The sequence below is a fragment of the Pogona vitticeps genome, chromosome 6 (genome assembly GCF_051106095.1).
Source record: "Pogona vitticeps strain Pit_001003342236 chromosome 6, PviZW2.1, whole genome shotgun sequence".
Classification (NCBI taxonomy): domain Eukaryota; kingdom Metazoa; phylum Chordata; class Lepidosauria; order Squamata; family Agamidae; genus Pogona; species Pogona vitticeps.
The window spans coordinates 4,696,984-4,709,063 of NC_135788.1; the positions used below are offsets into that span (position 1 = coordinate 4,696,984).

The following is a 12,080-nucleotide window of genomic DNA, read 5'->3' on the forward strand; positions in this document are numbered from 1 at the left end:
CCCACAAGATTCTGTGTCTTTAAGGCAAGATTGAAATAAAGCTCCCCCCGGCCCAGATTTTCGGTAATTTACACAGCCCATCTCTTGTTTCCTTTCCCTTTGAGAAGAGAGGCGTGTGCGAATTTGTAAAGGGCAAGTTCCCCTAAAGTTGATCTCCTTAACATTAAATGACAGTGCCATCTTCTCACAGATGTTTATCTAGACATCGGGCCCATTGGCAGCAACCGTGTGTTCTTCTCAGGGGAGAATCGCAATATTTGAATCTGTACCGTGTGGATCTCCAGCCCCCTTCTGGTAATACAGGGAGAAGAGAAGAGGTCAGTGGTGTCGCTCTGGGCCAAATGCTCTCAGAAATCAACGGGAGAATGGAAGAGAATGCCAGAACTCAGCACCAAATTCCACTCCTCCTTCGCCTGCGAATTCCACCTCTTGGATAGACAGCTCTTGAGGGACACCCACTCCCGTCCCTCACTTCCTTTTGTGAACAGCGCTTCTCAGCTCCAGCGCGCTGGGCGTCTAGAAGGGACAACATGGTTAGACGCGTGGGCGGGTTGCGAACGCAAGGGTTTTTTCATAGCTGCAGCTGCTCCGTGACAACACGCAAGACAATCAAATTCTGGGAAGGCTGAGCCTTCCGGGTACTTACAGGGACTGGGAGACCGAAGGCAGACATAAAACGGACTTTAGAACAGCATCCAAAGTGGGAAACCCACATGGGCTACAGGGGTAGGAAGACATCAGGTGTAAAGAATTTATTTATTTATTTATTTATTTATTTTATATCCCGCCTATCTGGTCAAGCGAGGACCACTCTAGGCGGCTAATGTGTTTAGCGGTAGCTGAGGAGTGGGGCAATGTATGACATCACTGTAATTGCTTCTGTTTTCAGTCATATTCTCAAATGTGTGTTTTGTGCTATCAAATAAGAACTGACTTATAGAAACCTTAACAGGGCTTTCAAGGTAAGTGAGATATTTTACGGAGTGGTTTTACCACTTCCAGTCCCCCACCTCCCGCAGTGAACTTCTATGGCCAAGAGTGGGATTTGAACCAGTGGTGGGATTCAGCAGGTTCGCACCAGTTCTACAGAACCGGTAGCTAATGTATTATTGATTCTGCAGAACCGTTTGTTGGCCTGCTGAATCCCACCACTGATTTGAACCAAGATTCTCCAGAGTCCTGGTCTGGCACTCTGTTCACTACATCACACTGGGAATCCAACGTTCTCAAATAGCTGTCCTGAAATGTCATGACTGTAGGTCTGCTCCATAGAGGGGTGGGGCATTAGTGGAGATGGTGGGGAGGTTTGGACTGCCAACTTTTTTTTTGCCAACTTTTTTCTGGTCAGCCCCTGTGCGAACATAATATTGCAGTAGATGGCCAACATCTTGGTTGGATCCACTTGGTTTTTATTACGTTCTTGTGTAATCACGGGAGTGGCAGGGGCTGAGCAGATATTGTTCATCTCCATACACTGGGCTAAGACAGAAGACATAGGAGCAAAGCCAATCTAAAGAGTTGGCCGTGTTGTACAGATAGAAGATGTAGAAGAGCAAAGCAAATTTAAAAAGCTGGCAATGTTGGGTTTGAGCACTGAGCACCAAACTATTTATAGAAAGAGAAGAAAAGTTGATTTTTTTTAGGCCTCGGCCATACCTCTAGATATTGTGAGAAAGTAAGTGCCATCAGCAATACTTAGCATAGGGCTGAGGTCCCCCAGCTCCATCAAACACCTCTCAGAAAGCTGAGCTGCTCCTCCTGGAAGCCTTCAAAAAACACTTTAAATTGATCACACTGGACTGTTGCCATGTTTAACATCCTTAATGATCCAGTTTTTAAAAATCAAAAGGCAATTTCTGGACACACCCAATTTTCTTATTTTCCCCCCATGGAGGAAACTTCATCTGCCAATGGGCCTTATTCCTGGCCCAAAATGGTATTTGAATACTAATGTATGCTTAATGGCATCTGTAATATTATAGTGTCCTTATCCACCAGTTTTGTAAGGTGCTTTAGGTCTAGAGATGGGCACAAACTGCCAAACTGGTTCACGCCACTTTGTTTCTTGGCCAAACAGGTATTCGTAGCTTTCCAGCCCTGCCTCCTCCAGTGGGGGCCCACTCAGAGTCAGTGCTCCAGCTTCCCTGCCCTGCCCTGCCTCCCCTGTGCACTGCCTCTGAATGGGCACGCAACAGAGGAGGCAGGGCTGAGAACCGCCAAACACCTGTTTGGCTGAGAAATGAACCAGAACGAACTGCCATTTTCAATTACCGAACTTCAACCTAGAACTCTCTGTCCATCAGATACACCTGGCCTGACTTATTTTAAAGAGGGCTTAAAGAACCATTTTCCAGCTTTGTTCCATCTGAATATGTAACTCTTTTGAGTTATAATTTATTTCTAATGGCCTTTGGTCCTGCAGTTATGCAATTGTTTTATTGATTTGGATTGTTGAAAACATGGTTATATTTTCATTTTTTAAAAAAATTGTTGGCTTTCTTGTAAGGACATGATCTTAAAAGGCATCTTAAATATTTGTTTAAACAAACACAACCTGGTAGCTTTCCAAAAGTTCATTTTTTGAGAAGGAATATAGTCCAAAATACCTATCTAGAGAATGGGTCTTTATGCAGATTAAAATGAAGATTAATGAGGAAACGAGGCAGGAGAAATGTACACACTCATGCAAAAGTGACACAGAACAGCAATAGAATGACCCATTCACTACTTTGAAATGTTATAGTAGAAGGGTGTTTCTGGAAATGTTTGGGAAAGTATTTGGAAGCAAAATCAGGGTTTGATCCAAAATATGACTGGATTGAGTACAACAATCTATCAGACTGATCTCTACACAGGAAAACCTCCTCAGAACGAAAACAGACTGAACTGGTAACGCAAACAAAGAATTGCACCAGTTTCAACTCCCCCCCCCCTTGGTGGCAGCAACTATGGCCATCCCATCACCTTTGGACATGATGTTGCAGGTCCTCAAAATCATGATTTAAAAGCCGAAGGATGGATGACACTCTGAGTCCCCCTTCCCACATCCCTGAGTGATCAAACTGGCTTTTCATCTAACGTGAAAACAAAACCCTCCAAGCCAGGATCAAATCGAGAGAGAGCATGCGATTCCAGAGTTTATTCCTGATCCCTGAAAACATGGTGTAGAGCAGTGACTCCCAACCTTGGGTCCCTGGATATTCCTGGAAGAAAACTCCCTGAAGACTTTGACACTAGCTGTGCTGGCTAGGATTTCTGGGAGTTGTAGTCCAAGAACATCTGGGGACCCCACGTTGAGAAGCACCAGTGTAGAGGATCAAAAAAGTGGCATCCAAACACATCTGGAGTCCTGCCATGATCGGCATTCTACCACCGGTATTGCCCAACACACCCATAGCTTAGTCTCCTGAGAGCTATTGCTTTCCATACCGATGGTTAGACGGATCTCCTCTTGCTGATTAGCTAAGCCGTCGTAGTAAAACAGATCAAACCGCCGCTCCGCCCTCCAGTCCCCGAGTAAATCCTTGGTCAGGCAGAAGAGGACACTGAAGTGACTTTCGCTGCACACAAGCCATATGGGAAGCTTGGGGGTCTTCAAATAACAGCCAACCTGAAGAAGAGAGAAGAATGGCATCTGTTTTAAAAAAGAGATACCGGTATTTCAAACAAGAAGAATCATTTAGAACTCGATAACGGCTGCAGTGTCTTGAATTTTTCCAGATCCTTGCCCTTACGAAAGCAACTCCAGAAACATTTCAGACTAAGAGGAGAGACTCCTGCATGTTAGTGCTGTTCCCTAGTAGCTTAATTATGCATTATTGATCGATTGATTCATTGCGACACCTGGATAGACTGGATTGCCCGGGTAGACGATCTTAAGAAGAGATGCTCCAACAGGCAATTCATTAATTACGTTGTTAATTATTGCATAATTAATATCTGAAATCTCAACCATGTTGGCAGAGCCAGTGATGGAGGTCCTCCTTCACGGCTTGGCCAGAACCGGGTGGGAAAGACTTGCCGTGGTGTGTCCCTGATCCTCTGCAGTTTGGGCTTTCAAGATTCCCTGCAGGGCCGAGAGGAGTAAAGCAAAGACTACATCGGTCAAGATCACTTTCTAGGTCCCTTAAGTGGATTTAGCCATAATGGGAGATTCGGGGAGTTACGATTGAAGAAAATAATTTTTTCATGCGCCGGGATGTATTTCTTGACAATATGAGGTGTTCCGTAACAAAGCAGACATCCTCAGAAGGTGGTCGGCTCTGCTTTTGTTAGATGTTTCAAGCAGAGGCTGGATAAAGGAAGCATAGGCAATCTGTGGTTGCCCGTCTACCCAACACGAGCCAATCATTCCTTCCAGAGGTTGAATTCAGACAGCCCTGCCTCTTTGCTGAGTGTTTCTTTTCCTCTCTGTAGTCTGTTGGAGCAGGGTTTTGTTTGTTTGTTTGTTTGTTTGTTTGCTTTCCTATTGATCTCTTCAGTTGGTTGCTAAAAATGTGTGCAGGAAGAAAGCAACGTGCACAAAACTGTAATTTCAAGCAACTGTAAGTAAAGAAACTTTAAAAAAAAATCTTTCTCCTGTAAATGTCTCAGAGTGAGTTCTTGAAACTTTAAGTACTAGTCAATGAGAAAGGGGGAACTTGTAGCTATTTTCCTCTGCGGGTCTCTGTACTTCTACTGCATAGCAAAAGTAATTTTACTAGAAATTCAAATTTCTCTCATACATTTTCTCTCCAAGCTGGATGGATCAACCATTCTCTGCCTCATCACTCCAAGAATAACCCCCCCTTTTTTTTTTAAAGCCATTGTCCCGCAGAACAGTTTTGCTTCGCTTGTTTGCTTTTTCAATAAATTCTTGAATTGTGAGCAGAGAGACCCAAAGTTATAAATAAGTTGTCAGAAAAAGACCAAAAGGCAGATTTCTCTCCGGGAAGATAATATCAGAAGGATTTCCTTTCTAAATACATGCATATGGCGGCATTTTGAAAATCAAACAAGTGGTTTGGCTCCTTCCCCTGCCCCAGCTCCAGAAGGAACGATTTCGTAAGAATGTCTTTTGATGTGAAATTAGAAACATGCCAAGATGTTTCTCTGGAGTAAAAACCACATACATGGCCCAAGTAAAGTGATTAAACTTTCTCAGTTCAAGGACAACTTTCCCACATTCTTAGGTCTTCTAATAAGCAAAATGAACTTTCATGGCTATCACAGAAAACCTGTGTGACACAGAGGATTCTGGGAAACAGCACATCTTGCACAATTGCCTCCAAGAGGATGCTGGCCAAGCTACTGCATCCCGTTTTTCTTCTGTGACAATGATGAGCAATTGCGGTTCTCCAGATGTTCTTTGTCTGTTGTTCTCATCACCCCTTAGTCAGCACAGCCCATAAATGAGGAATGATGGGAAGGATTCAAACATAGAGATGGGCACAAACTGCTAGGTTCTGTGGTTTGTGCCGGTTTGTTTACCAGCCGAACAGGTGATTGGTGCTTCCCAGTTCCGGCTCCTCTGGTGAGTGCCCACTCAGAAGCTGTGCCCTGGCTTCCCTGCCCTGCCTCCTCCGGGCGTTGCCCCTGAGTGGGCGCCTGCCAGGGGAGGCAAGATAAACAAACTGGTACAAACCACTGAACCAGAAGTCCATGCCAATCTCTGAAAGCATCTGTAGAACAACCGCTGCCCCACGCTCCTCTCTACAAACAAATACTATTTTACTACTACAAGGCACATAATGATCCTGGCTGAATTTGGCTGCTAAGCAGGGTTTTCTGTCTTCCTCAATTCCACAAATTGAAGCATTCAATGCAACCATGTACTGTAACTTTCCAAAGAAGGAGCCATGTTAAGTCCGCCACCGCATTTTGGCAAAATTGAAGGAGAGGGGTAAGGTGAGAAATAACAACCCACCAAGTACTAAATAGAGGGTCACTTTTAAAGACTAATGAATGGAGTTTCACTGTGAGCATTCATGAATTCACAATTCCCTTCTTCAAACACACAGGAGTACTCCACCAAAAAGTGGATGATGAGCCACAAAAAAGCGCCGGCAGAAACAAATGGGTTAATCTTTAATATGCCATCATAGTTTATCCTGGGTTCCCTCCACTTTTCTGTCCCTTTAATTCTGCCAATATGCTGTGTATTGTAAGGTATGGTCCATAGACTGGGGAAGGGCGGATTAGGGTTAGGGTTTTTGCTTATGTGTGTTTATTATTATTTCAGTTTTGTTTGTAATAATAATATTCTTGGAGGCCACCCAGAGTAAAGGCCTGTCCACTAGATGGAAAAAGTATAAGTTTAAAAAATAAAATGAATCAACTAAAGAAACAAATAAACAATGGTCAGCAAGCAGTATTTGAGGTCAGAACACCCTTTGTTAACTGACCTTCAGATTAAAGGTCAATACTCTGTTGTCATCCCGCTCATGGATTTTCCAATATACAACTGATTGGGTCATGATCTGAACAGAATACAGACCGCATCAGGCTTTGTTCTGACACTATAGGTTCTTTTTTTCCTATTCTTTCCTGGGAATAATACCTGAAGCCACCTCAAGGTCTGATTTGGTTAAATGTCCAAAAAGTGAAATCAGTTGCTCGGAACAAACCAAGACACTCACTCCCAACACAAGTATACAGTGTTCAAAAAGCTTTGTTCCTATTCTTTCATTAGTCTCTACAGCTCAGCTGTAGGAATATATAGTATTATTTGCAGCCTGGTTCAGCATAAGACAGAGCTAGTGTTCCCTTCTGGATGACCAAACTTCCGCGAACTTTGGGCTCACACACTTTCCCCTCCTTTCTCTTTATCTTAACCACAATATTAAGAATATGCCAGCATAAAATGGCTTGTGGCTTCAAAATCGTAGCTCACTGGAGTTTAAAGGAGAGGAAGCTGAACACATTCCATATGCATTGTCTCCAACACATTTTGGGTATCACCTGGCAAGACAAAGTTCCAAATAGAGTAGTCCTAGAATGAGCTGGAATTTTTAGCATGTATACATTACTGAAACAGCAACGTCTACGTTGGCTTGGGCATGTCGTGAGAATAGCTGATGGTCGAATTCCAAAGGATCTCCTGTATGGAGAATTAATACAGGGAAATCGCCCCAGAGGGAGACCCCAGCTGCGATACAAGGAGATCTGCAAGCAGGATCTGAAGACTTTAAGAATTGACCTCAACAGATGGGAAACCCTGACCTCTGAGTGTTCAGCCTGGAGGCAGGCGGTGCATCATGGCCTCTCCCAATTTGAAGAGACCCTTGTCCAGCAGGCTGAGGCAAAGAGGCAGTCCCGGAAGCAGCAAAATCAGGGAGCTGAACAGGGGACAGACTGTATTGGTCTTCAGTGTGGAAGGGATGGTCCCTCTCGAATTGGCCTTCTCAGCCACACGAGACGCTGTTCCAAGTCCTCCATTCAGAGCACGTTATACCATTGTCTCTCGAGACTGAAGGATGCCTAATTGAATCTAGAGTTTAAACAAACGGCAGGTTCCCTAATCCAGACATGTGATTTCTTTCAAATCAGAAGGGGGAAAAAACCCTCACTGGGGCTGTGAAAGAGGAGAGCAAGAGAGGGCGAGGGCTCAAAGTTCACTCAAGCTTGTTCGTCAGTACAGCAGGAAACCATGGTTCCCCATCACCTCCAAGCCCAGCCGATATATTGTTGAAGCTGAACCCAGCTGTGGCAAGGCTCGGGTGATACAGAGATAAGTGGCTTTGGCAAAACACAGAACAAATCCATTTGCCCGAAGGGAAATGAGTTGCCGGCATGTTGAGTTATTGTGTTATTATTATTGCACAAAGGTGATTCGAAACACCACCAACCCTTCATCGCTTTTGCATTGTTCCTGACACATTTACGGCAAGAAAAAAATGGCAGAGATGGGGCAAAATCAGAGCTCTTCCCTTCCCTCTTCTCTTCCAGGCAAGCCAGTCTTCATTGTTTGTCAAATGTCAACTCTTTCATGGGGGGGCACCTGAAAAGGCAGGCTAATTTTCAGCTCCCTGGGGGGGTGACGATGGTGTCTCTACACATGTTAGACTTTATTTCTTAACCCAGCATGGTTGATTTAATTCTCCTCGACAATACAGTGGCCCAGACAGGTCCAGAGGAGTGACTTGTAAGTTCACCGCACGTTTACAGCAAGGAGAGAGGCATCGTCTCTGCAGCCAGCTCAAAAGGGATGAGGAGGAAACTGTTTCCAGGACTTGCGCAACTGTGCAAATGGAAACAAACTAGGCTGTGATTAGATTCTCCTATGCAAGTGGAGACATTATAGAAAGAATAGGGTACAAACACTTTGCTGATCCTTCCAGGGAAGGATAATGACACGCCAAATAATTCCTGCCTTGTGAGAGGGGAGGTGTTTTGTAGCCAGAGACAGGAACAACAATGGTTGTGTGCATGCAATGTTGTGCAAATAACGCTTTAGTGCAAATAATATAGATTCTGCAGACAGACGGTCGCTGCTGGGGTACTGCATGGACTTCCAAGGGCAACAAAATGGGGAGGAATGGTTTCATGGCTTGTTTTTGAAACCAAGTCCTAGGAGGAAAGATGGAAAGAACTGGGCATGTTTAGCCTTGAGAAAAGAAGACAGAGGGGAGATAGGAGAGCACTTTTCAAATATTTGAAAGACTGTCATTCAGAGGAGGGGCAGGATCTGTTCTCTATCATCCCAGAGTGCAGGACACACAAGAATGAGCTCAAGTGACAGGAAGCCAGATTTAGGCTGAATATCAGGAAAAACTTCCTAACTGTTAGAGCAGTATGACAACGGAACCTGTGACCTCGAGAGGTGGTGAGCGCTCCAACGTTGTCATTAAAGAGACATTTAGACAACCACCTGTCAGAGATCCTTTGATTCATATTCCTGCATCGAGCAGGGGGTTGGACTTGATGGCCTTATGGGCCCCTTCCAACTTCACTTTTCTATGACCCTATGATTCTAATTCAGATAGCCCTCTGTTTGCTGTACGTGTGAGTTCCCCCCCCAAAGGAAAAAGGGTGCCACGTGCGCAGAGACACGTCGTATCAGTTAGAGATCATGACAAGGGACAACCTTCAAAACTCTTCATTGAGATGTTTTGCAAAAGTGAGGGAGCCTAAACTGACGACAACGAAGGCTTTAACAGTGGCTGTCACCATCATAGGATTGATACCATCAAAGGGATAGCATAAAAGGCACTTACATTACAATATCAATACTATATAAATGCTAATATCTCTATTTTTATTTTTGTCTTCTGTTTTACGAGTTGTAATCTGCCCAAGGTAGTGCTGTGACACTCATGGGAGCAAGATACAAACTGACTAAATAAACAAAGAGTAAGAAATAAATATATGAATATGCAGGGATGGGAAAGCTGAGTCCTGGGACTTGCTATCAAATTGGACTAATTTGACATGACCCAGACTTGACTCGTTTTTTTTTTTCAATAACTTGAACTCGATTCACACCTTGGGACCCACCCACCGCTGGGGGGAAAAGCCTTATTTTTAATAGGGACTTGGTACCAAAGACTCAGACTTCGGACTCCTACCCAGAGACTTGCCAACATCCACGTTAATATGTAATGTTAAATTTAATCATCATCATCTTAGAACTGTAGAGCTGGAAAGGACCCTATCGATAAGGAATCCAGTCCCTATCAAGGAGGCCCGGGGGAGGGATCGAACCCCCAGCCTCTGGCTCTACCTAAACCACGGAGCTATCCAGCAGCTAATTCCTTCTGCACCTCGCACAAGACATGTGATGAAACGAACGCTACTGCCCTGCCCATCTCTGGATGGTGAAGAAGAAAAAAAGGGAAAAACAATATACTGCGTTTTTCCCAGGTGGGTGGTAATTTCTTTTAAATAGAAAGAAGTCCCTTTTGATGACACACACCATGAGCTGAGAAAAGGGGGCGGTGGGGTGGTCTTTAAAGTCACTTCTGTTGTGAACACATAAAACACAGAAATATATTTTCATCAAATGAGCAAACCGTGGTCCTCGACATCTCACAACTGTGCCCAGCCCTCCCTGCTGTTCATAAACAGAAAGGCATTGCCCGTAATCAACTTCACTGGTGGCAGCACTTTCATGGCACCACTCTGGATTACTCCACACCATTTGATATCTGGCAAGCATTTTCAAAAAAAACCACAAAAACACACCCACACCCACACACCACAACAACCCTGCCCCAAACTGAAGCTATGGCTGACTGGGGAAAAAGAATATCAAACAAAGCATTTTCTCTGTTTTTAGGGCTTTCCTGACCTCAACGGGCCAGCAAGCCAGACGCCAGCTTTGACAGAACGAAAGGCCCTTCATCAATGTACAGTAACTACGGGATCAGCCAAGAGACTTTGTAAACCAAAGTTGGAAGCTGATATATAACTGGCCCAGAAAAACATAGGAGCTATGGGGGGGGGGGGGGGATTAAGTCTATAGTGAATAATCAGTGCTCACCGGAATCCCCTTGAAGATATTTTGATGAGCAGACAATGGTGAAATCTCTGATCCATAGGGCAGTGGTTCCCAACCTTGGGCCTCCAGATGTTCTTGGACTACAACTCCCAGAAGCCTTCACCACCACCTCTACTGGCCAGGATTTCTGGGAGTTGAAGTCCAAGAACATCTGGAGGCCCAAGGTTGGGGAACCACTGCCATAGGGGAAGGATGGATGCTTTGGCTGTGTTCTCCCCCCCCCCCCCGTTTGTTTGGTTAACTATCTGTTAGATTGTTAATTAAGTTGGGATGTTTAGATATGAATAAAATGGTTTAAAAAAGAAAAAAATTGAAAAAATAAATAAATGTACAGTAACCAAAAAGGAACTGGTACATTCCCCCAAAGCTGTAAAGCACAAAGAGACTCTGCTCCCATAAATTGAAATTTTTGTGTGTGCCCATTATTCCAAATTAAAAGCCCGACAGGTTCCGGATTGGCCTTTTAAGCCTTCTTCAAGGGCTGCATGACACGAATAGGAATTCATACAGCACAAAATGCTTAAAATGTTGTCTCTAGGAAAAAATGACATTATAAATGCTACCCCCCCCCCCCGGTTTTGTTTCGTGTAATATGGTGCTAGAAGGAGGCCGAAAAGGCCTCTGGGTCTCCTCTAGCTTTACCACCGTCATGAATGTAAGCATGTTGGCTGTTGTCCGCTCTAGAGCGCTGTTTGCTGATTTTGTTGCTTTTGGAAAAACATGGAGAAAAGAAAGCTGAATTGCCCTGGTATTTTATTCTTTCTTTCTTTAGGTAATTAAGAGGATAGGGTCATTTGACAGCCCTCTGCCCCGTGTCTAATGCAAGATGGATACATACAGATGCATGCCAGGTGTGGGTCTCCCTTGCAAGAGTCTTCGATACAAGGGAAATACTCCAGTGGGCAAAATATTATGCTGTGTGCCAAGAGGAGAGAAACCACCGTAGAGAGTGGGCAACAAAACAAACCTTGTCAAGGCCAATTAAAAAGCTAAAATAAATCACGGGCGACTTAAAGGAGTCTGGATCCTTTGTCATTAATAAATCACACTCCCACACGAATTGCCTGCATATTATGAAAATGCATTTAAGGGCGTGTTGGCCCCTGGTGGGATCACTTGCAGAGCTGAGCAGAAGTCAGTAATGTGAAAGGCAAGGCAGAGAGGGGTTCGGATGGAAACAATCAAAAGGTCACCGTAAAACACAATAAATCAGCACACGGAGGGTGTGATCGGAGGTCTGATTGCTTTGGAAAGGGTCACTGTAATGAGAAGCACCCTTAAAGCAATCCTTTCCTTCTGCCAAGGAATCGCTCCAGCCCAACCCCAACAAGTAGAAGCTCTCCAGCTGGACCAAAAAAGGTTCAGTTTGGGTATACATCGGGTTCCCCGTGCGTCATGTGGACGTGGGGTGGGGGGAGATGGCACCAGACCACTCCACAAGGAATCCAGATTGCAATGGATTTCCCTGTATGATCACACCCCTGAGTCTAAGTACATTGGTTGTTCAAGGGTGGTGAATTTCTTACAATCAATATAAGGGATAAGAATGTATTCGCGAAGGCTTTCACGGCCGGGATCTAATGGTTGTTGTGGGTTTTTCGGG

At 44.4% G+C, this 12,080-nt stretch overlaps 1 protein-coding gene across 2 annotated transcripts in view; it reads right to left on the reverse strand.

Moving 5' to 3' along the window:
- Positions 1–12,080, reverse strand: part of MINDY4 (MINDY lysine 48 deubiquitinase 4) — an 84,616-nt gene that overhangs the window by 12,566 nt on the left and 59,970 nt on the right. For both annotated transcript variants that reach the window (XM_073002815.2, XM_078378306.1), the window contains one exon: positions 3,430–3,610. In XM_073002815.2, the coding sequence (XP_072858916.2) occupies positions 3,430–3,610 (181 nt within the window). The remainder of the gene's footprint in view (positions 1–3,429; positions 3,611–12,080) is intronic.